At 46.9% G+C, this 25,277-nt stretch overlaps 1 protein-coding gene and 1 pseudogene across 13 annotated transcripts in view; one reads left to right on the forward strand and one right to left on the reverse strand.

The window, feature by feature from the left end:
- Nucleotides 1-25,277, forward strand: part of TRAK1 (trafficking kinesin protein 1) — a 200,862-nt gene that overhangs the window by 105,565 nt on the left and 70,020 nt on the right. For 2 of the 13 annotated variants that reach the window (XM_074406092.1, XM_074406086.1), the window contains exon 1: nucleotides 10,217-20,134. The exons of 9 other annotated variants lie outside the window; for them this stretch is intronic. In XM_074406092.1, coding sequence (XP_074262193.1) covers nucleotides 20,071-20,134 — 64 coding nt within the window. In that variant the 5' untranslated portion in view covers nucleotides 10,217-20,070. Of the gene's footprint in view, nucleotides 1-10,055; nucleotides 10,195-10,216; nucleotides 20,135-25,277 lie in introns of those variants that run through there. 2 more of the 13 variants (XM_074406088.1, XM_074406093.1) reach the window with 2 other exon arrangements.
- LOC120360827 (thiopurine S-methyltransferase-like) lies at nucleotides 16,314-18,918 on the reverse strand (annotated as a pseudogene).

Raw genomic sequence — 25,277 nt, forward strand, 5'->3', positions numbered from 1 at the left:
ATGGCTGTTTCTGCCACAGGAGGCTCCTGGTTCCCACTCACACACTTTTTTTTGAGACAGGGTTTTGCTCTGTTGCCCAGGCTGGGGTGCAGTGGTGCGCATACAGCCTACCGCAGCTTTGACTTCCTGGGCTCAGAGTAGCTAGGACTTCGTATATGCACCACCATGCCCAGCTAATTGTTAATTTTTTTTTTTTTGAGGTCTCCCTATGTTGCCCAGGCTGATCTCAAACTCTAGGCCTCAAACAGTCCTCCTGCTTCAGCCTCCCAAAGTGCTAGGATTACAAGCATGAGCCACTGCTCTCAGCACCATTCACACTTTGATTAATCACCGGCATTTCCATTGTAAGTGGAAGACCATCCGTGGGCAATGCCACACAATTTTCAGAGAACTTCTACACAAAGTGTCTCATTTCATTCCGTAAAATACCTGCAGTTGGGTAGGGATGGTTTCATGACGGGTAAAATAGATGTGGGAAACGCTCAGTGTTTACTCCATGACGCTGAGCCATAGTTTCTGAAATCTGTTTAACAGCAGACCTGAACAGAGTGTCTTTTTTGTTTGTTTGCTTGCTTTGTTTTTAGTTTATACAGTTAAGAAAAAAAGAAGAAATCCTGGTGAGTTTGGCAGTAGATAACAGAACTTATAATAAAACTGGAAAAAAACAAAATGAACATTGAGGGGAGATTCTGAGAGTTCTTAGAGCATGCTTGCATCAAGCCGTCCCTTCATTCTGTATCTTCCGTGGTTCCTGCTGTTAGAGCAACATGGCTCTTTCCTAAATGTCTGTTAATTGAACGATCAGGTGTTAACTCCTAAATACAGGACCCTGCAGAGCAGAGCCACACTGAGGTCCTGTGACACCTAAAGGATCTGTAGAGAGAATTTAGGGGTCCCATGAACTAGTAAAGGGGAAAAAATTACACTTTTAGTTTTTATTAGCTTCTAACTGAAATGCAGTTCCCTTAATTATGAACGTAGACACGCACAGGCACAGTGGTATTTGCAGGACCTGTGATATTGTCACCAGGAGATATCATGGATATTTTCACGTCATGCTCCAGTGGAAACAGACTTGGAGTTCCTGCCTTTGCTCCTCACTGCCATGACATTACCTTTGTTGCTAAATGTGCTGATCGATCTTTCATTTCATGTTACCGTTGGGTAGGGCTGTTTTTTTAATAGGTGAAATGGGAGTGTGGAAGGCTCAGTGCTGTGGAATTTGGAGTCATGGAATGAGTCTTGTTTTATTTACTTAGATCTTTTATTTCTTTTATTCTTAATAAAGAAGCACTCAGCAGATGTCACAGACTCTTTTGCTGTCATTCACATCCTGGAGTTTTTCAAGTTTTAGGTGCGATCGTTTTCCTTCGCCGTCCTTGGTTTTTATGTTACGTATTCAAAATTTTCTTCTGAACAAGGGTCTGTGAGCCTTGCCACGCTGGCAGAGGGGTCGCCAGAAGGCACAGGTTCTGAGTCCTGCTGTGTGCCTGGTGCCCTTTTTGGGTTTGGTGTGTTTCTTCACACCTGTGTAACCCGGGAGACCCTGTGACTCACCAGTGTGCTGAATCAGTTTTGAGGCGTGTGAGAAGACAAGGCACCTCCGTCGATGACGGCAGAGGTTCTCGGTTGTGGGTGGGCGTGGGGGTAAGGGGTGCCAGGTTCTGACGCGCTCCCCTCGGTGAGGAATCCTGGAGAAGAGGCCCAGCTACACACAGCCGTGCACATCAGATCAGAGCAGACACGGCTGCTTCCAGCACACCATCCCCCGAGTGGAGACACGTGGCTTTACCTTTTGAAGGTGGCCCTCACTTGGCTTCCTAAGAAGAAGCGAGAAAGCTTTGGGCATCTACCTTTGCCAGGTGGTAGAATGAGCTTTCCAGAGAGGTTTTAGCGCTTCTCCCAGTCAGGTGGATTTTTAACTCCTGAGTTTGAGAAACACGGAAAATTAAATGACCCAGAAAACAAATATACCCACAACCATGGGACATTTGGGAGAAGGCATAGTCAATATACGGTATTTGCAGTGTGCTGGGTAATCCTCAGAGTGGTCTGAATTTAATACTCTTGCTCTCCCCATTCTGCAGATGAGGATGGCGAGGCTCAGTGAAGTTAGGAAGAAGTCACAGGCCTAACAAGGTGAGGGGCTCAGATTCAGACCTAGTTTGTCTGAGTCCGTCTCTTGCCCAGTATCTCAGAGTAGCTACAGAGGGGACAAGAAGACTTCTTGTTTAAGAGTAAAACTCATCTGGTGAAATACAAAAAAAAAAAAAAAAAAACTATCAAAACCTTAGTTTTAGCATCTGTCAGTAGATTATTTATAAAGTATGTGTCTAACATATTCAAAATTCATGGTTTTTTCATGGCTCAGGGTACTGTCCCAAGTGCTTAGCTTGATACAGCTAACTTTGAAGATGAGGTTTCCTTCTTCCCCGTGATTTTCACCTCCATCCTGTGGCCTGTAGGTTACGCTTCCCTAGTCCCTGGTGGAAATGACAGTGTGTGCGCCAGACTTCTGCAGTCACATACCAGGCGGCAGACACCAGCCGTGAAAGTCGCTGCACTGGCCGTCAGGTGGCTGTGGAACTCTTTGGTTCCCTCTTCCAGGGGCCGCTGTATGTAACTTTTTGGTTAAGCAGCATTGATTGAGAAAAGTATAAAATCCGTGTCTCACCTGCATACGATCTGCTGACCACCCTCCCTCTGCCTTTACCTGCAGCAGTCTTTTTCCTAAGAAAAGAAGGTTATGAAACACGAGAGTCTCTCCAAACACTGTAAAGGAAACAATGAAATGGTGTTTTGAGAGACTCTCATTTGTTTAGAAACAAACGAATGAGCTAACAGTGTTTACGGAGCAACTGGTATTCACCTCTAATGCTTTGAAGACTTGTTTGCATTCCAGCTCAGGCTCTCTGACTCAGGAGATAAAATCATCTCCTGGACTGTTTATTTTTGCTGTGACCTGACAACCCAAGGACTTTGCACTGGGTCGGACCAGTGCAGGCGGCTCCCGAGGCTGTGGGCGCCATCCTGCCCCGAGCTGCTTACCTTGCTGATGTGGGAGGAGGGAGTGAAGTCTGGGAACCTGCATGCTAAACCGACTCCCCTTGCCATCTTAACTTCGAAAAACTGAATTTAAAATTCGACAGCAACAACAAAGACCTTGGATCTAGTCCAACCATCATTGTTCACATGGCGTCCCTGAGGCGCGGTGTCCTGACTTGCTAAGCCTTGCCTAGCTGGGGCCAGGAACTGTGTGTGGATTTCCCCACTCGTCACCTGAGCACTCTGGAGTGTGTCCGTAGAGTGGAACCTACAGTGACATTATTATACCCCCATTTCCACCTTTCCTCATTCACACGTGTCCACACAATCGCAGCCGTAGCGAGCGTTTATACAGTTGGTTTTATGGGTGTGCACAGCGAGCCCCGTGTGTTTTGCTCATCCAGGCCTCACCCCAGGAGGTTGGAAATTTGCTCAAGATAAGGCACGATGGCCGGGCACGGTGGCTCAGGCTTGTAATTCCAGCACTTTGGGAGGCCGAGGCAGGCGGGTCACCTGAGGTCGGGAATTTGAGACCAGCCTGACCAACAGGGAGAAACCTTATCTGTACTAAAAATACAAAATCAGCCGGGTGTGGTGGCGGGTTCCTGTAATCCCAGCTACTCAGGAGGCTGAGACAGGAGAATCGCTTGAACCTGGGAGGCCGAGGTTGCGGTGAACCGAGATGGCGTGGTTGCACTCCACCCTGGGCAACAAGAGTGAAACTCCGTCTCCAAAAAAAAAAAAAAAAAAAGACAAAGAAAGAAAGAAAGAAGGCCTGAGGACCCAGAGTATCTGGCATAGGGTTTAACTGGAATCCCTCTGCCCGCCCCCGCCCCCTCCACTGTGCCTGGAGGCTCCTGTGTCCACTCACCCTGCTTGGCCTTGAGCAGAGCCCACAACGCCACTCCCGTCTGGGAGCAGCTAAGCAGCATTGATTGAGAAAAATATCCAGTGCCTGGCTTGCTCCCAGAGCCCCTCCTGTCTCTGTGGATAGTCTTTCCAGCCTCTTTCACCAGTTCTTTCTTTTTCCTCTTCCTCTGAGCTTCCAAATCAGTGGCTGTCAACCCTGATGCACCTAGAGCTTTAAAATAGATGGTCCGGCCTAGCACAGTGGCTCACGCCTGTCATCCCAGCACTTTGGGAGGCCGAGGCGGGTGGACCACCTGAGATCAGGAGCTCGAGACCAGCGTGACCAAATGGTGAAATCCCATCTCTACTGAAAATAGAAAAATTAGCCGGGCATGGTGGCACGCACCTGTAATCCTAGCTACTTGGGAGGCTGAGGCAGGAGAATCACTTAAACTTGAGAGGCAGAGGTTACAGTGAGCCGAGATTGTGTCACTGCACTCCAGCCTGGGCAACAGAGCAAGACTCTGTCTCAAAAAAAGAAAAAGAAAAAGCCGGCCATGGAACCAATCCCCTGCAGATACCAAAATCCACGGGTGCTGAAGTTCCTGATGTGAAATGGCGCAGTACCTGTGTTTAACATGTACACATCTTCTGTATAGTTTACGTCTAGGTTAATTGTATTGTAAATGCTGTATTTTTGGTTTTTCGCTTTTGGGTTTTGTTTGTTTGTTTTGAGACAGAGTCGTCTTCTGTCATCCGGGGTGGGTGCAGTGGCGCTGTCTTGGCCCTCTGCATTCTCAGCCTCCCAGGCTCAAGCCATCCTCCCACCTGAGCCCCCATAGTTGGGACTACAGGCATTCACCACTGTGCCTGGCTAACTTCTGTATTTTTTAGTAGAGACAGGGTTTTCACCATGTTCCCCAGGCTGGTCTCGAACTCCTTGATTCAAGCAGTCCTCCCGCCTCAGCCTCACAAAGTGCTGGGATTAAAGGAGTGAGCCACCATGCCCAGCTTAAAATTTTGTATTGTTACTTTTATATTGTTTTTTTTTTTTCCTCTGAACATTTTTGATCCACCGTGGATACAGAGGGCTGACTGTGTATCCCCCCAGGACCCACCTCACACGGGGTCATCGTGCTTGGCCCTCAGATGACTGGCCTGGATACAGAGGGCTGACTGTGTATCCCCCCAGGACCCACCTCACACAGGGGCATCGTGATTGGCCCTCAGGTGACTGGCATGGATACAGAGGGCTGACTGTGTATCCCCCCAGGACCCAGCTCACACAGGGTCATCGTGCTTGGCCCTCAGGTGACTGGCGTGGATACAGAGGGCTGACTGTGTATCCCCCCAGGACCCAGCTCACACAGGGGCATCATGATTGGCCCTCAGGTGACTGGCGTGCTGCTCTAAATGCTGGCGTGCCCAGCCTGCTGCTGTTCATATCCTCTCCCCCGAGGCTGTAATACCAGCCACATGCTGGTGACTGCCAAATGTGTGCCCACCCCGATCTTCCCTTTCTTCTTCCCCAGCCTCATGTACCCACAGACCGAGGTTATCAACTCATCCACTGCGGAAAGCGGGTTGTTTCCCCGTCCACACACGGTTGTTTTAATAAATGCAATACGGTTCACCTCATTTCCATCTCCTCCTGGCCATCCACTGGCCCTGTTAATTCTTCCTCAGATATGTCGCAGATGCATTCTCCTGGGTAGGCTGGGACTACAGGTGCCCGCTGCTGTGCCCAGCTGCTTTTCTGTTCTTTGGTTCTCAGCAGAAGTGTGCTGACCGTGAGAGACCTTCCTTGCCCACCTCGTCTGTGTGTCCCCCACTTCCAGTGCCTTTTTCCTGCCTTCATGGCTCTGATCCCCCCATTTGCTTATGTACTGATAACCAAGATGATGGTAAGGACCTACGTCTGCTGTGTGCCCACTGCTTGCCCGGCTGGTGCTAAACGTTTCACCTTTGTGAGCGCCGCAGGACACAGAAGTGGATTTGTGGTAGGACATATCCTCTTTTCGTTTAAATGATTTTTCAAATATATTACAATTGTTTTATCTAAATTAATTGGCCTTTTTATCCTTGTTTTTCAAGATATTGAAGTTAGTTTACATAGTAATAACACTTTTTTATAGCAATATAAATGGACTAAAAAGAGAAAAAATTTTTAAACCACTTTTAATACTATCCATGAAGTAATAAACAGAATTATGTAATTACATTGATAAGCAAAACAGGCATGAACAAACAGATTGGGAACACACACATGACCATTTTTTCTTTGGGAAAATGTTCAGTTCACCGGAGCCCAGATGCCTGGACGCACGAGACCGTGATCCGCTGGCTGGCGGTATCAGCAGGCTGTGAGCCTGCCCGCCCTCCCTCCTTTCCTTTCTTGCCTGCCCTCTGTCCTCCCTCCTTCCCTTCCCTTCTTCCTTCCCTTCCCTTGTTCATCTTGCTCTGTCGCCCGGGGTTGCAGTGCAGTGGTGTAGTCATAGCTTACTGCAACCTCCAACTCCTGGCCTCAAGCAATCCTCCTGCCTGTCCCTCTCAAAGCTGTGGAACTGTAGACAGAAGCCACAAGCCTGGATGGCTTCTGGGGGCCATGGCAAGTGCAGGCTTGTCAGAGGAATTGGGGAAGCAGTGATTAGCTAGGAAAACCTCTCTGCTTCTGCCCTTGTGTTTCATGCCAGGTGGTGTTTGTAACGTCAGAACCGGCCCTTACCTACCTGCCTGCCACCTCCTGCTCCTTTCACCTCCTGCTCCCTGCTGTGCAGGGAGTGTCCGAGGGCAGAGGTCGTGTTAGTTTGCTCCCCCTTCTGTGCAGAGGGTGAAGCCCAGTGCCTGGCCCGGGTAAAGGAACGTGCTGCTGCCGTCTCTGTATTTCTAGGTACTCCTCCCTGACGTCTAGCTAAGATGCCATCTTCTGAGCTCTCTTGATGGAGGGGTACCACGGTGATGAGTGAACGTGAAAAGCTTGGCACAGCAGCTCACGCCCGTAATCCTAGCACTTTGGGCGGCTGAGTTGGGAGGATTGCCTGAAGACAGGCATTTGAGACCAGCCTGGGCCACGAAACGAGACCCCCTCTCTACAAAAAAAGAGAGAGAAAAAAAACAAAAACAAGCAAACATGAAAAGCCTCATCCAGAGTGTTCCTGCTGGGAGGCTTCACCCTCTGTACAGGAGGAGCAAACGAACGCGGTCTCTGCCCTCGGGCACTCCCTGCAGAGCCGGGCACGGTGGGTGAGAGGAGCGTAACATGCGGGTAGGTCGGTGAGGCAGCTTTGCTTTCGGCCTGTGTTCATGTGGAATGGGACGTCCACGGACGGCACCCCAGCCCTCCTCTGCTCACACTTATAATCCCAATGCTTTGGGAGGCCGGAGGCAGGAGGATTGCTTGAGACAAGGAGTTTGAGACCAACCTGGGCAACATGGGGAAACCCCCGTTACTACAGAAAACTGTATTTTTTACATTAGCCAGGTGGTGCATGCCTGTAGTCCTAGCTACTCAGGAGGCTGAGGTGGGCAGGTCTTGAGCCCAGGAGTTCAAGGCTGTAGTGGGCTACGATCGTGCCACTGCATTTCAGCCTGGGCAATTGAGTCAGACTCTGTTTCAATAAAAGAGAAAAATAAATAAAGTATTTCTTTTCTTCTTTTTTTTGAGATGGAGTCTGGCTCTGTCGCCCAGGCTGGAGTGAGTTGCACGGTCTTTTCTCACCGCAACCTCCACCTCCCGGGTTCAAGCGATTTTCCTGCCTCAGTCTCCTGAGTAGCTGACATTACAGGCACATGCCACCACACTCAGCTAATTTTTGTATTTTTAGTAAAGACGGGGTTTCTCCCTGTTGGCCAGGCTGGTCTCAAACTCCTGACCGCAGGTGATCCTCCTCCTTCCACCTCCCAAAGTGCTGGGATTACAGGCATGAGCCACTGCTCCCGGCCAAAATAATATTTATTTCTATCAGAAAAGTATGCTGATTTTAGATGATTTTGAAAATAAAAACAAAAAGATGACTAATGTAGCAATGGCTACTCACTTTTGTGAGATTTTTCTAGATTTTTTTTTGTTTTATTCTGCAACATTTGCATATTTAAGGATATAATACTTTTAAAATAAATATTATAGGTTGACCAATTTCCCCTGGCATTAAATCTCTTAAAAAACACAAATTTTCACCATTACTTAATATTCTGTCAATTATATCTGACCATTCATCTACGATTAGGAGTCCACGCTGTCTCTACTTCTTCCCCAAATAACACATGGGCGAATACCCTTTTACTTCTGGATATCAGGCCAGATAGTACTTACCAGCAATTTGCCTGAAAACACTGAATTTGGTCTTCAAGAAGCCTAAACGCATCCTAGAGATTTTTTATGAGATGCCTGAGGAGGGATGTCTTACCTCTTTCTTAGCGAATGTGTGGAAAATAGCGACTAGGTAATGGCCAGGAAAGCGAAGACTGAAGTTGGTGTGAAGACGGCACGTCATTTCAGGAAACGGGAGTCGTTCCCTTAAAGTCAAAGTGTTATCAAGAGGTCTGCTTCTCAAACTGTAGCAGGGCAGTTTTGTCAGGGACAGCAGTAACGTATGTTGTTGGTGGAGTTTCACTAGAATTGGGAGATACACCTGGACCCTGTGTGGGTGGGTAAATACCGCTTTAGAGCGAAGATTTTCTTCTTCCGAGTGGCTCTGAGGGAGAGAAGGTGGCTGCAGACCCTCAGTCCTGTGTTAGAGCGTGTTCCTTAATCATTCACTGATTAAATATGTGACCTTGGGCAAATCACTTAATCACTGCATTGAGACTCAGTTTCTTATCTGGAAATTAATCAGCATTAAATATTTTATGGTTCTCTGAGTGTTTCTTTGAGAGTTTTTCACTCTCTAGTTAATGGTATCCCATGATGAAGGTTTTAAAATTGTTTTTTGTTTTATGGCCATCTCTTAGAGTTTTTCTATGTTACAAAATAGGAATTAAGAGTATAGAGACTTCTAATTTTTGTTTTATAAAAATTGTAGTGTTGCTTTCTTTTTCAAATGCAAGTGCCATTAAATTGCTTTCAGTTCATAATCTAGGGAGTACCTTGTAAGTATTCTCAGGACACTATAGAAATATGCACTTAACTCTCTAGCATGTTTTAAATTACCCAGGACTTTTCTTGTTAAGATTTAGATATGTACTAGGCTTAAATTATAAAAGATTATAAATTGTTGAAAATAATTTTCATCTTCATAGAGCAAATGAGTGGAGCAGAGTCCACGTCTGCTTGATGGGCGACATCCTCATCCCAGGGCCTCGTGTTGAACAGGTGCCTAATAAATGCTTCTTAAATAAGTGAAAATGCAGAGTCATGTTTTTAAATTTAAAAAAGCAACTCTGTCCTTTCTTATCTGTTTTCGTAAAAGCAAAACAAGATTTAAAACCCACACATAGAATAACAGGATCATTCTCTCTGTTACCACCTTCCAAAGATTGCCTTCATTTTAACTAAAATCCAAGTGAAACAAAAATAGAGACACTGGCCAGGTGTGGTGGCTTGCACCTATAATCCCAGCACTCCAGGAGGCTAAGGTGGCGGGAGTTCGAGACCAGCCTGGGCAGCATGATGAAGTTCCATCTCTATTTAGAAAGTAAAAAGTGCTGACACTACAGAATGCTCTGAGCCAATGCAGATTAAATGAATGAATAGCACATAGTGCCGACCTTCTGAAGGGGAGAGCGGTCAATAATTTTATTATTTTATGAGGTGGTGACCTAAAAGAAAGCAGAGTGTGTGTGTGTGTGTGTGTGTGTGTGTGTGTGTGTGTGTGTGTGTGTTTGGAGAGGGGTGCCTCTTGGAACATTGAGGAGTCTGTGGTCACCTAGACGTGTGCGTGGTGAGGCAGGGTTGAATGAAGGAAGGAAGGATAAGTTGTTGGGTGTAGTGGAGGTTGTGCTGAATTGGACAGGAAATCTAATTACCAGGGAACTTTTCATTATCATTTGCTAACAAAGCTAATGGCAAGACGTATACATTATAATATAGTTACAAGTCATTACCAAGAATTTCTCTGTGTAAACGTCCAAGTACTCTGGGTATGTCTTTTCTGCCATCCCCAAGCTCTGGGCTTTTTTTTTTTTTACAGGCCAGAACCTAAGTGAGCCCTGGAGTTGAGCCTTCTCTCCTTTCGTCTTACTCACTGCTCCAATAAGCAGACTCTTCCTTGGGCCCATTTTTCTCCACTGGTAGCTGGCACAGACGTCTGCGAGATCGAAGGGAGAAGCAGAGACACCCTGGGGCACAGCCATTTCCTCCAGGTTAGCCACGGGCAGTCATGATGGCTCCACCCAGGTGTGGGCCTGGCGCCAGGTACTGAGCGGAATTGAGGGTGCCCGTCTTGGGGAGGTAATCAAAGGCAGCCCCATGCCAGGGTGCAGGACAGCACCAGGAGCTGTGCCAGCGTCTGGTGAGCACTGCTGCCAGGTACTCGTACTGCTCAGCAGACCTGCCCTCATGGCCCTGGGCATACTGTGTCCCCTGCCGCCTGTCAGCTTTCAGTTCTTTCTCATCAAACCAGATTCCAATGTTGAGTGTGTGTGTGTTTTTTTTTTTTTCTGTTTCAGAAGAAAAATGCCTGGCAAGTGATTCTGTACAGATTGACAGTTTTTCTTTTTCATGTTATTTCATATTTCATATTTGTCAGCGTATCTAAGACAAAGCTGGAACAGACTCAGGTGGGAAACTGACATGAGAGCTCACTAACATTCCGCCCCCGTGATGGGCTCAGGCCACTGTGGTGCAGCTGACTTTTGGCATGAGTGGAATACGGGGCCATTCGAGCTTCTGGGTTACTTGTGTTCTGAGGCCTGTGGCACCTGCTGCGTGACCTGATGGACATGGGAGTGAGATTTCTCATTCAGCCTCCCAGGCTGGGAGGAGGCAGCTCAGAACTGTGCAGGCTAGTACTGCTGCCCCCACACGCTGAGCGCTTTCTTCTCTCTGTCCTTCTCAGAGGTAAGGCTGATGGTAATGAGAACTGCGTGGAGGCCAGAGTGCGCGCTGGCTCCTCAGTGCTCTGCGGAATGCCTTCTCCCTGCTTCTGGATGCGTTCTGTAAAAGCCAGGCTTTGTCCTCACCTTCCCCTGGAGGTGGGTTGGTGCCTGCTTCTCCTGTGCCTGAAATGAGGAGAAGATGGTTTGGGAGGGGGAGCTGACAGCAAGCTGTTCATTAGCAGCCTGCCTTCTGCCGTGGGTGCTGTGACTGGCAGCGGCAACGGTTTAAAAAACAAAGATCAGAAAGAGAACTCTGCAGAAAGAAGCACCCTGTTCAGTTCCTTTCGGAAGCAAGTGGAAGGAAGGCCTGCTTTCAAGGCTGTCTTTCGCGTGAGCCCCATGGCCCCTCAAGGACAGAAGGTTCGTTAGCCTCTTCCAGGTCTTCTCCTCCACTGTGGCCTCCTTGGCTGCCCTGGCATACAGGTGCCCTGACCAACAGGGAGGAAAGCTCTGGAGATTGGGAGCAGGTTCCAGAGGGGAGCTGGGACCTCTGAGGGCTCTGCGTGCCAGCAGGAAGGAGGAGCACTGGGGACGAGCAGGAGCTGGAGGGCGTTTTGTTCAGCCACATCAGGGCCCCGGCATGCCCATGCTGATCACCTGTGAGGCGCGGGCGGGTGGGATGTGGCAGGTCTGTGAGGTCTGAGACGCGGGCAGACTCATCACCGCATCGTTTATACCGTTTAGCGCTCATTGTCAGTGTTCGTTCCTCTTTTTCGTGTATTACATAAGTTGAAATATATACTCACACAGCTAGTAAGTAACTTATTTTTAAATTCTTTTAAACATTTAAATTTGGTTACAAATATTTTTACTTAGCCCTGCCTTAACATCACAGACCAAATCTGTTAGATTCTCTTAAATACTCACGAAGGAAAACATGTGGGTCTTGTAGCAGCGACCGAAGAACTCCTGATAACGCTTAACGTAAGCGTCGGTGCTGTGGGTTTGAGTCATTTCTTTGTGATTTCTGAACCTATTTTATATTTTTCCAGTAAAACAGATATTAAAGAAAGTGTGATCTCAGCAGCTATGTTAGATTCCTGGGGCTGCCATAACAAATTACCACAAACTTGGTGGCATAAGACCAAATTTATTCTCACAGCTCTGGAGGTCAGAAGTTCGAAGTCAAGGTGTTGGCACTGCTGGCTCCTTCTGGATGATCCGAGGGAGAACCGTTCCCTGCCCCTCTCGCGGTTTCTGGTGGCTGCCGACCATCCTCGGCATTCCTTGGCTTGTGGCCTCATCCCTCCAGGCTCTGCTCTGTCTTCATGTTGCCCTCTCTTCTGTGGGCCTTTTCTGCTCTTCTCTTCTGAAGACACTTGTCATTGGATTTAGGGCCCACCTCAATCCAGGATGATACCATTTCAAGACTTTTAACTGAATTACACCGGCAGGGCCAGGCATGGTAGCTCACGCCTGTAATCCCAGCACTTTGGGAGGCCAAGGCAGGCGGATCACTTGAGGTCAAGAGTTTGAGGCCAGCCTGGCTAATACGGTGAAACCCCATCTCTCCAAAAATACAAAAAATTAGCCGGGCATGGTGGCTTATGCTTCCCAGCTGCTCAGGAGGAGTCACTGAACCTGGGAGGCGGAGGTTGCAGTAAGCCGAGATGGCGCCACCGCACTCCAGCCTGGGTGACAGAGCGAGACGCTGTCTTAAAAAAAATAAATAAATAAAGAAGAAGAAAATGAATTCTACCTGCAAAGACCCTTTTTACACCTTCACAGCTTCCTGGTGGACATTATCTTTGGAGGGGCCACCTTCAACCTGGTGTCTTTTCCTGAAATGACACATTCTTTATATTTGGCTAATGCACTTGTGACCCAGTGTCCCATCCAATGGCACACTCACCTGGAACATGTTTGAAAACACACGCAGAGTTTGTCAGTGTCTTACTGGTATCATGAGCAGCTTTGATTGAGCTTTTATCTTCCAGAAATTTGGGGCCAGTGTGGGCAGCCAGCGCTCCCCGGGGCCCTCTGGCTAATCCGTCAAGTACAGCTCATCTGGCTCCCACCTGAATGCAGTCTATGTGCAGAACGTCAGACCTTTCTGTTTTTGAACTTGCTTCCTCTTTCCCTGTAGGGTTGGCTTGTTCAGAGCCATCCTCCTCAGAGACACATTTGTACGCTGTTTTCTGAAAGGTATTAGTGGCAGAAACCGAGCTGTCATACACACCCACCTCTGCTGCTTCCTAAAATGGATTAAAAATAGCTACCAATCTATTCTCCCTCTCTTTGTTCCACTTGGTGCTCCTTTCATTTTGATGTCCATTGACGATCCATGGCCTTTACAGCCTCAGCTTAGCTCCTTTCGCCGTTATTAACCCTGTTCTCTCTTGGATGTTCAAATTGTCACAACACAGCGCATGGTAGTCCTTTTAAGATGGCTCTTACAGGGGCCGGGCGAGTGGCTCACGCCTGTAATCCCAGCACTTTGGGAGGCTGAGGCGGGTAGATCACGAGGTCAGGAGACTGAGATCATCCTGGCTAATATAGTGAAATCCCGTATCTACTAAAGATACAAAAACTTAGCCAGGTGTGGTGGTGCATGCCTGTAGTCCCAGCTACTCTGGAGGCCGAGGCAGGAGAGTCGCTTGAACCCAGGAGGCAGAGGTTGCAGTGAGCCAAGATCGCTGCACACCAGTCTGGGCAAAAAGAGTGAGACTCTGTCTCAATAAAAAAAAAACAAAAAAGATGGCTTTTGTATACCTTATCACTTCTACCCCAGACCTCCTGAAGCGGTCTTTGCTTTCTGGAAACCTGGCGTTTGCAGGTCCCTCTTGATTTTTCCCTGCCCCAGGATATGGAGTGGAATCAACAGCTCCACAGGGAGCCCTGTTAGGGTCTAACCTAAATCTGGGCACCAGAATGTTGACTTACTGCTGATGGGTCAGAGGCCGTCCTTTGGAGCCGCTCGGTGACAGAGCTGGCAAGAGTTCTTTCTGTCTGTCTGTTTTTAATATCCTGAAGTACATAGATATTTTCAGTTTAACTCTTACTTTCCTCGTCATTTATTTTGCTCTTTTTTTGAACAAAGCTTCTCAATTTGTTTTCTCTGTGAGGTGCTAACTTGAGTCTTCATCTTCTTTCATTGTACCTCTTCTGTTTTTAAATTCAAATTCCTTTAGCAGATAATCCTTGGATGCTTTCTCGTTCACTTACTGAGAAGTGGAAAAGGCTTAGGACGGGATCGTTTCTGGTTTATATCCAGATGCTTTTGGTATGCAGTCCTGGCAAGTGACTTAAACCACTAAGACCCCTTTCCTTGTCTCCACAGTGGGAGGGTCGTTAGGTCGCAGGAGTCTGAGGATTAAGTGAGATATAAAAGTACTGGAATACAGTCGGCACTTCCTGAATGGGGCGGCTGAAGCAGGTGACTGAGGACTGGCTGACCAGGTGGCCGCGAGGCTTGCCTGAGACTGCTCCTGGGACCTGTTCTTAGTCCTGACTTTCTGGTGGCAGTGATGGAGGAGCCTAGGGTTGTGGTAGGGAGGAGCCTGCTTTTTCAGCTGCAGTGAACCTTGGCTGAGCAAGGGCTGTAACCCCCAGGAGCGCCGGGACTCTTGTGGGAGGGAAAGGGGATTTGATGTCAGATAGACGGGTTTTAATTGTGAAACTCTGCAGAGCGGTGGCCAGATTGCTTTGTGTTTCCGAGCATATAAAATAGTTTTGGTATCGTTCACTTTGAAATTGCTTGAAGCTCATAAAAATCACCCCTAAACGATGCTGTTTCCTTTGTGCTTATTTTATACATTGTTTTCTTTCTTTCCCATTTTCTTAAAAAGTGAATTAGATACGTGCAGCCTTTGGACTTCACATAAGCTGTGGTCCATCATGTGTTGTCACCGTTTAGAAATGGTCTTGCTCCTGCCTCACCCCACCTGTCACTCCTGCTCACTGCTGTGGACTCACTGCCTTTGAATCAGTTATGCTGGGAAAAGCTTATACATGGCATTTCGACCTCATTTCCCTAATTGTAGCTTAGGAATTTGTACCCTCTTTTTAATTGTTTATTTCCTGGTAATTCCCCCCCCCTTAATGAAGATGAACCCAACTAACATTTATTGTAAACCCACTTTGCCCCAGGCACTGTGCTGAGTGCTCTGTCATACACTAATTGATAATAGCTTCCCCTGTCTCTGTGGAATGTATTAGAATCACCCCCATTTAGCAGATGAGACTGATGTGTCTAACAAGGTGACAGACATGGAAAACAGAGATCCCAAACCACACCTCAGACCGTCTGACTCCAAAAGCCCATGCTCCTAACGATGAAATCTGTTATTTTTTACTCGTGTTATAGTGATGGGGTAGAGATAAAATGTTAAACAGATTCGTAGTGCTGTAAGGTAAATGTGCCAAGCTTTGTGTAAAGGGTTTCTATCAAAACAAAAAAGCAAGCAGATAAGGGATTTGTATCCTTGTCTTTTTCTTTTAACTTTAACAAAATTCATTCTTATAATTAGAGAACATATTGTTCCAAATAGATCGGATTATTTCATTAAAGTGTATTTGTTTCTTGATTCTGTTACGTATAAAATTATATGTGGAGAAAACATGTGTGAAGAGATGGCTAGGATTTCAGTAAGAGAGAGGTTTCTAGTGAATGCTAATCTTTTATAGAACTCTTGGGACCCACTGAACCCTGCTGAAGTGTTATATTTCTTCAATTTTGCTAAATTTCATAGAATGTCAGTTTTTTCTATGTCTATTATATTTAAGTAATATTCACTGCATTTTTATTTTTTTTAATTACGTAAGTAACACATGCTGATTGATTGGTAAAATGGCTAGCAGTCTGTAAGTAAGACACACAGTTGTAATCTTCCACCTCCTCTCCTCCCCAAAGGAGCTTCTTTAATATGTTAGTATGTATTCTCTTCCAAAACGTTACATGCAGTTTTGGAAATTTCACAACTGCCTAATTAAGAATGGGCAAAGGGAGCTGAGCCTGGTGGCTCATGCTTATAATCCAAGCTCTTTGGGAGGCCGAGGCGGGTGGATCACTCGAGATCAGGAATTTGTGACCAAACTGGCCAACATGGTGAAATCTCATCTGTACTAAAAATGCAAAAAATTAGCTGGGTGTGGTGGCATGCACCTGTAATCCCAGCTACTCGGGAGGTGGAGGCATGAGAATCGCTTGACCCTGTGGTCAGAGGTTGCCTTGAGCTGAGATTGTGCCTCTGCACTCTGAGACGCCATCTCAAAAAAAAACAAAAAACAAAAAACAAAAATTTTGTGCATTTTTGAACAAAGATCTTTGATATGATTTGTAAACAATAAAAAATTTATCCATTACATTTTCATGCATTAGCATAAATTTCAGTTGCTGAAACTCAAAAACATGTTGATGTTACTGGATTGTATTTACATCTCATTTAGATACAACTTTTCCAAATGTAGTCAGTTCCTTAACTTTCATGGTGTTCTTCAGAAGCATCAGTTTTCTCAAGACGATGAATATTACACATTACTGAACAACCATCCGATTTCAGCACGTGGAACATAAGCCGGTGGGCCTGATGTTTAGCTGGGTTGAAAGGAGGAATGCACACGAGGCACTGAAACTCTTTACCCAGGAGGGGCAACACTGTATCTGCATAAGTTTGAAATCTCCTGGATTAATGCAGCCAGCACTCCCCCATCCTCAGTTCTGTCAAATTTGTTGATACGTGTTCGAGGAAGATCAAAAATGCTACAACAGTAAATGAAGTGTTCTCTGAAGACCTCTTACGTACCTTGGCTCCAGGAACTTAGGTGATTGGTTCTTCTGAGTAAGAAAGATTCTGCTCTGTAAAAAATTCTCGTATCCCAAGTTCACTGATTTATGCACCGACTACACTGTGTCCCTGGTCTGGAAACCATTTCATCCCAACAAAGAGGAAAAAATACCCTCCATCTACTCCCGCCCTTAAGACAAGTATCCAGAGGCTTCTTCATCAGCCGATGTCCTTGTTCTTGGTGAAAAGCAGTATTGTAGTTCACGCCTCTTGCCATCCCTCCAGAGTTGTCAGTACTTGGTTTTTCTGACCTCAGCAGGGGGATGCTCCTCCATGTCAAGTGAAGCTCTTGTATCATAGATACCATTGTCTCCCAGTGTTTTTAATGCCTTTATGGTTTATTACGAAGGAGATACTGCAAAGGATGCAGATGAAGAGCCGTGTAGCTGCAGGAGCCTCCGTGTGCTCAGCCATTGGGCAGTTTGTCTGACTTGCGTATGATGCTTTGGGAGTTGGCATTTCCTGTTCCTCTGTTTTATTTTTTTAGGTTTTGAGGTAGGGTCTCGCTCTGCCATTCTGGCTGCAATGCAGTGGCACAATCACGTCTCTCTGCGACTTTGAACTCCTGGCTCAAGTGATCCTCCAGCCTCAGTCTCCCAGGTAGCTGGGACTACAGGCATGTTGCCACCATGCCTGGATGGCTTAAAAAATTTTTTTTTTGTAGAGATGAAGTTTGGCTGTGTTGCCCAGGTTGGTCTTGAACTCCTGGCCTCAAACTATCCTTGCTTCTTGGCCTCCCAGAGTGGTGAAAGTACAGGCATGAGCCAATGTAGCCAGCCCTCCGTTTCCTTTATTAAATCATTTTGCAAATTCTTATTTGACCTCCCCCACCCTGATTAGATGGAACTGGTAAACACTGCTGATGTTTTAGGAGGTGGTTGTTAACTGTTTGTCTGTTTATAATGCCTACCATCTTTTTGTAAATACCTTAAGGAACTTTAAACAAAACCTCAGAAAAACTTGGACCCTGGCCTCTATTGTGAACGTCTTGAGGTGAACATGTCTTGAGGTGAATGTCTGAAGGGGCTGTTTGGTGGGTTGCCGTGGGGCTCTTGAGAGACCCCATCATGGTCAGAGATGGGATGAGGTGAAAGACTAGAGGGAGCAGATGGCAGGAGCGGTGATAAGAAAGGCATAAAGATCATTGTCTGCTGACTTTAAATGCGTATACCTCCTGGAAGACAGAAAATGTATCCTCAAGTTGGGATCAGGGAGGGAATAGGAGAGTGAGGCGGGCTGACACCCACTTTGACCAGAAAGAATGTGCAGTTGGGCTGGCGGTGACTTGGAGGAGGAAGAGATGAGGCCAGAGGGCCACAGGTCCTCCAGGGAATGAGTGGCAGCCAGAGGACACCATGGCTGGGCATGGTGTCATTCCCTTGTCCCTGCATTTTCTGGACTTTTCACCCCGTTAACAATTTTAGCCAAAATTTGTCGTCAACATCAGCAGTTCCTCTGCCCCATGCAGGATGGTTCCTTTGTCTGCTTTTGGTTTGGGCCCCTGCCTTTAACTTCCCTTCTCCCCCTGGGTCTTGAGGCTCTGTTATCCGTAGTGCCAAAGTGTTGGGTCCCTATACTTCACAGGGGGACAGGATCTGCTCTCACTAAAGACTGGGCCAAGTGGGGTCGTCCAGCCACCCGGCACGTGGGAAGGTCTGATGTGCTTTCCTGCGCAGGCGTGCCAGCAACGCCCGATGAAGAGGGCCAGATATGGCCCTGACATGAGGAAAGGGTACCCCAGAGCAGAGAGAGATTTCTTTGGGGACCTCACAACACAGCTTGACAGACTTCAGCTCCCAGTGATTCAGGAAGATTGAGATGGACGGGTACAAATATAGATTCCGTCTAAGATTCTATATGTAAGATGCGTGTGTCTATGTGATTTTCCTTCTAATCTTCTATTTTATACACAGAAGCAGACACACACACGTGCGTGCGCACACACCCACACACTATTTGTATATATACAGATTCTGACAGTACCTGGCTGAGAGGCCAGTGAAGAAAGGAAGTCGTTTTGGTTTAGGGCAAGGTTCTCACCAGGCAATTCTGCATCCAGGGGACATTTGGCAATGCCTGGAGACATTTTGGTTGTCACATCTTGGGGGTAGAGAGAAGTGCTGCCTGCGTGTGGTGGGTGGGTGCCAGGGCTGCTGCTGAACGTCCTGCGATGCTCGGAACAGCCTTTCACAACGAGAATCATCTAACCGCAAATGCCAGTCGTGCTGGGCTTGAGACCCGGCTCTAGGGAATGAAATTCAACCCATAGCTTAGTCTAAAATCGGTCTTCTTATCCACTACCTTGTTTTATCATGAATCTTTCAAACATGTCAGACATTTAGAACTTATATTAACTGTATTTTTTAAGGAAATAAAGCACACAGGTGCGTCTATAAGGAACGTTTTAAAGCCCCATTTCCTCACTCCTTCCCCGGAGGCAGCTAGCTGCCTTCCTGCAGATCGGCTGCTTCCTTCTGCTGTGCAATTTTGCACCTTGATTACACATGTAAGTGTCCAGGAAACAGTGTGTTGTACTGTCAAGCCCTTTGTGCTGGTACTCTCCTATGTTTGCATGTGACAGGCTGTTTTTCTAGAAGTTTGAGCAAAGGCATGAGCATAGTAGTGCATCTAAATGAAAATGCTTCCATTTTCTAAGTGATTGACAGTTCCTTTAAGTGGTGGTCAAAAATTATAAAAGACGTTTTATGTGTTAAGTCAGGTTGAGGGAAGGGAACCAGCAGTAATGGTTTATAGATTTTAAAAGGCAGCAGATTTCACATCAGAATCTGCCTTCTAGCATGACCCAGCGTAGGGCAAAGAAGCTTGTCCTTACATTTGTTGAAGGTGATGATGGTGCTGACCCCCATCTCTCCTTGCCTGGCGTCTCTCAGCCTCTGCTCCCAGCATCCTTGGAAGACATTTCCTCCATCTCTGCATCATTTTTCAGAGCCAGCCAGTTTCCATGGCAACCGCTGGATTGAAAGATGAGGCTTGAGTGAGACAGCCGGTGGTGGTGTGTGTCCCTGACGTCATCCTCTGGGCGTCTGGATAGGACAACCCTGGCTACTCCCACTCGGGGCTGCTGTCCAGTGCCGCTTTATTGGCGGTGCTGCAGGGTCTCCAGCAGCTCTGCAAATTGCCTTCCTTTCTGCTCCTCCTACTCCCTCCTTCCCCGATAGAATTTTTGTTTTCACTGCCCGCTCCAGACTGTCGTTAAGAATGCACAGCCTGATTCTGGTGTGTGTCGAGATGTTCTTCTGCCCAGTATTCTGGAAGGGCGGGGAGGCATGGCAGCCTTTTACTTGACGCTGATGGCGCTCTAAAGTCCATTCTTTCCTCTGCAAGACCACTGACTATGCAGAAATTTATCGAAGCGGATTATTATGAACTAGACTGGTATTATGAAGAATGCTCGGATGGTAATTATGGCCCCTGCAAAATAGAGCCAGGATGTGTAGGGGCACTGTCTCCTTCAGGATGGGGAGGGGGGTCCTGAAACCTTTAGGGGAGACAGGTGGCTGGCGAGGGTGGGCACCAGAACTAACACCACTGGCTCTGACTATTGCAAAGGCACGGTGGAGGAGGTGGCAGGTGGGCAGGGCTCTTTACCTCGAGAGACTCCTGCAGTGTGTACGAGGGTTTGCTCAGAAGGGGAGATGGTTCTGGCATGCCGGGCTTGCAAGTGTTATACTTCTATTGGATTGAATTCTCTCTGGCGTGAGACGTGAGTGTGTTGTTGATGCACGTATGTGTGCAAGTGGAAATGTGTTCCCTGTGCTCCTGACGTTGGAGGGTTAGGAAACTGGGAGCTTGGGATCGTGTGCTCAGGAGGTGGCTTCCTGGACTGCCAGCAGCAGGCCTGGAAGGCTCTGCCCTTTTCTGAGCTGAGTGCTAGGAACCAGCAGAGGCTGGAGAAGAGGCAGGAGCAGCCTCCCACTTAGCGGGTGATTCAAATGAAGCTGCTTGCTGGATCCAGCAGAGATGGGGGCGGGAGGTGACTGGAGGGCAGGAAGAGAACGTGTCCTTCTGTCACTACCTTGGTTTGTGCAGGGAGGGTGTGGCACATTCCAGAGGAGCCTGGGTGGAGGCCAAGCTGTGTGGCTGGACAGGCCTCAAGGTTTCAGGTACACGGAAAACAGCACTGAGGTGCATTCTCTGAGAAATCCCAGTGGGCAGGTCTTAGCTTGCTGGGTGTTGGGCATCAAAATTGTGCATTACACGGTTAATCTGTCTTCTTGATTTTCTTCTTGAAAATGATCCTCATATCACATCCCTTCATAAAAAAAGGGCACAATTAATATATACACTTTGAGGGTCTGTCCCCCGGTGATAATGTGCTCCCAACCCTATAGGAGCCATTAATAGATAAGGTAAGTGCTTTTTAATTGAGTCGGGAGTTCCAGAATGCTCTGGTCCTGACTACATTTGATTAACCTGAATGATGTAACAGGCTGGGACCTGGCCTAGTTAGTCCAGGTCGAAAAGCTACATAATTATCTCTTATCCGCTGATTTTTGCCTCGACTGTGGGTTAAGTAGAGTTGCCAACAAGCCTTCTTGGGGGCTGGTATTTAAATGGGTGGGAAAACTCTGCCAGTTCAGCCCCACCGTCCCCCGGCATTAGATGCAGACGTTCTCATGTTGGTTCCGTGTACGTCTTTAAGTATCTCAAGGAACAAGGATTGGAGGCAGCTCCCAGGGTCATGAGGGGAAAGGATGAATGAATTTTTTCTTTGGAATATATCATTTTTAAAGCAAGTTCCCATTCTGTTACCTAACTCCAAAAGGAAATTCTAGAGATGCTTCTTTTTGGAAACCATCATTAGTTTCCTTGGTGATTTGTGACTACCCTCCATAACTTTTTTTTTTTTTTTTTTTTTTTTTTTTTTGGAGACTGTGTTTCGCTCTTGTTGCTCAGGTTGGAGTGCAATGGCATGATCTTGGCTCACCACAACCTCCGCCTCCCAGATTCAAGTGATTCTCCTGCCTCTGCCTCCCAAGTAGCTGGGACTATAGGCATGTGCCACCATGCCTGGCTAATTCTGTATTTTTAGTAGGGATGGGGTTTCTCCATGTTGGTCAGACTGGTCTCGAACTCCCAACCTCAGGTGATCCACCAGCCTTGGCCTCCCAAAGTGTTGGGATCATAAGCATGAGCCACCGTGCCCAGCCCATAACTTTTTAAGTGATTGAGTACATCCTCACTGTCCCATTGGATTAGGGAGCACTGGTCATGGCAGGGTGCTGTCACAGGCCCGTGGATGGGTCAGGTGTGGCCATGGCTCTGTGGATGTCATCCTAGAAGTGGGAGAAGAAGGTTTCTTAATATCATGACCCAATTACCACACCATCCGGTTCCCTTTACACCCTGAAATAAAGCCAGTCACTTGCCATGGTCAGTCTGGAGGGTGAGCAGAGGCCTGCTCTTATCGGAGTGTCCATCAGAAGGATTTTCTTACCCAGCACTTCCTCAGTTGAGTCTTTTGGCCCAGAGAGACCCTGATCTTTCTTCCTGTAAGAGCAAAGGAAAATGGAAGAGGAGATGGCTCATCTGTTCAAGGGTAAACACTGATTCTCTTATTTTCTGAATGTGTGTTGAGCAAAACACTTGTCTTTTACCCTCTTTCCCATTTTGGATGATGGGAAGAAGGTTTTGAGACAGAATTTCCTGGGACCACTGGCATTTTCATGATCCCATTTAAAGAGGTAGCAAAGTAGGGAATAAACGGAACAGAAGTCCAGAAATAAACATGTTTAGGAAAAGTACAAAAGGGATTTCAAGTATGCGCTAATTTTGTGGTTCCTTGCTTACACATGTCTAACTAGTTGGGTTCCTTCCTAGCTTCAGGCAGGTTAGTCTGGAAATGAAATTTACCCCCATTTATATGCACCTGTCTTTTATTTGCTTCTGTCTTTTTTTATTGCAACTTAGTAGACACACACCATTGCTTTGTCTCTCTGATTATTTGGCATTTGAACGGTCAATGAGGGAAGCTTTTAGGAATTGTTAATACTAATAAAAGGTGAGTCAAATGTTTTGAAAAAGATGCAAAATCATCATTTATGTCAGAATTACTGACTCACACTTAAACTGCAGTGTTAGCACAGAAAAAGAAATGGATCTGGCTGGGAATATAGATTGCAGGCCAATCAGAACCCCTCTTTTGAAGTTGGAATTAAGGGAAAGCTACCATTCCCTCATATCTGTGAGGGATAGGAGAACTTTATTTGGTGTTGAGTAACTATATTCCCCCCGCTTATTAATGTGTGTCGTGGTAGTCTTCTGCTCAGTGCCCATCTCTGCCTGCCCTGCTTCCCCGCTCCAGAGCAAGACCCCAGAGGATGTAACAAGAGGCATGGGACAGGGGCTTATAATAAGAAGACGTTGGAGGGCTTGATGACCCAGTGCCTTCAAGTAACTTTTACAAGAGATTTGAAATAGCCAGTGATCAATACAAAACAGCAATAGCCTTGGCAGAATTTGCGCATGCGTGCTCAGTGTTTACAGTTGCCACCCTAGTGTCGGGCAGGGTCTTAGTCCTCCAGATTGATGCGTCCCACCTCTCAGGCAGAGCCTTGAAAACGAGAAATCATTGAAAATCATTTGCTTGTTTAAAAAGCAGATTCTCAGATTCACACCAGACTGGAAGTCCTGAGAAATCCAAATTTTTGGCACACGCTTTGGGGGATTTTTACATCACGTGTGTTTGGGAAACTGCTGATGTCCATGGAAGCAGCCCCAGGGATGGGAAGGGGGAGGAAAAGAATCATTTAGGTCAGTTTCGGGATCTTAGATTGTTTCTTGCCTGCACTGGTCACTTTTTAAAGTGTGCTTAGAAAGAGTATGACACCTTTTTAATTTTCAAAAGGGCTTGGGTTCAGTGTATGCCCTTATAGTGAAGAAACAGTCCTCTTTGTAGTTACTCTAGAAACGGACAGAGCAGCAGGAAGAGCTCCGGCCCTCTGTGTTTGAGGCCTGTTTTGTGCTTTGTGTAGCCACGTGTATGGGAACGTCTTGGGATTTCTGTGAGCCTAGATTCCCCATCTGGAAAACAGGAGTAACAACACTGGTAGAAGCCGTTGTGGAGTGTAAATCAAGTGATAGCTCTTTATAAGCGTTGAAGAGTCAGGTCAGTGTTTAGTTTTATTTTCTCAGAAATAGTACTACTTATTAAGGCCTTTAACAACAACAACAAAAAATCTCTTTGAAAAGGCTAATGGGGGCCTGGTGTGGTGGCTCACACCTGTAATCCCAGTATTTGGGGAGGCTGAGGTGGGAGGATCACTTGAGGCCAGGAGTTTGAGAGCAGCCCGGGTAACATGGTGAGACCCTGAGCTGCCCGTGGTGGTGCACGCCTATAGTCCCAGCTTCTCGGAAGCTGGTGTGGGAAGATTATTTGCGCCCAGCAGGGCAAGGTAAGCTATGATTATGCCACTGTGCTCCAGCCTGGGTGACAGAGTAAGATCCTATCTAAAAAAAAGAGCAGTGGGGGGATGCTGTTGTGAACAAGGTATGGCATGTTGACCCCCTGTTTGTGGTGTCAGTTTCTTTTGTAATAAGACTTGCTCTCCGTCCCCGCTCACCTCCCCTTTTTATAACCTGGTTGATTTGAATGCTGGGGCAGAGGTGGTCCAGTTCATGCTGATTTCACAGATGAAGAAACTCCAGCTTCTCACTCTGTCATGAAGACCGATGCGTGCACGAGGCCTATGACCCAGCCTCCTGTGCTGCGTTCCTCACTGGTTTCATTTCATCTCTGAAATGTCACCCAAGATGGCAGTGGCTTGTTCGTGAGTGAAGTTTTATTTTTATTTTTTTGGTGCACGAGTGAAGTTTTGTTAGAGGTGATTTAAGTATTAATTGAAAAGCCGCATTTTTGGCCGAGTTTCGGAATTTCCCTGTGTGTCGCTGCAAACAGACCCCATTTCTCCGTTTTGTGTTTCATGATGTGAATGCACCCATGAGGACAGAGGCCGACTTCTCTTTTTCCAGACACAGCATCTCCTCTATGGTCACTGCGGGGATTAAGAAAAGAAAAAGAATGGAATGTAAACGGTTTTATAAGGCAACTGTTTTAGAATTAAGTTTCTGTGAATGTCACTGGGTCTAGTGAGATAGAGATAAGGTCCTCTCTGATGGAGGAGCTGAGGACTAGAGACTTGGAAGAAAGCCAGAGCAAGCCCAGAACCGAAGTGTTTGGAGCTTTGTGATGCTCTTGTTTGTTTAATTTTATTTATTTATTTTTTCTTTCTTTCTTTCTTTTGAGATGAAGTCTCGCTCTGTCACCCAGGCTGGAGTGCAGTGACATGATCTCGGCTCAATGCAACCTCCGCCTCCTGGGTTCAAGCGATTCTCCTGACTCAGCCTCCTGAGTAGCTGGGACTACAGGCACCTGCCATCATGCCCAGCTAATTTTTGTATTTTAAGTAAAGATGGGGTTTCACCATGTTGACCAGGCTGGTCTCAACCTCCTGACCTCAGGTGATCCACCCGCCTTGGCCTCCTTAAGTGCTGGGATTGCAGGCATGAGCCACTGCACCCAGCCTTATTTATTTATTTATA

This window comes from Saimiri boliviensis, chromosome 9 (genome assembly GCF_048565385.1).
Source record: "Saimiri boliviensis isolate mSaiBol1 chromosome 9, mSaiBol1.pri, whole genome shotgun sequence".
In the NCBI taxonomy this organism is placed as follows: domain Eukaryota; kingdom Metazoa; phylum Chordata; class Mammalia; order Primates; family Cebidae; genus Saimiri; species Saimiri boliviensis.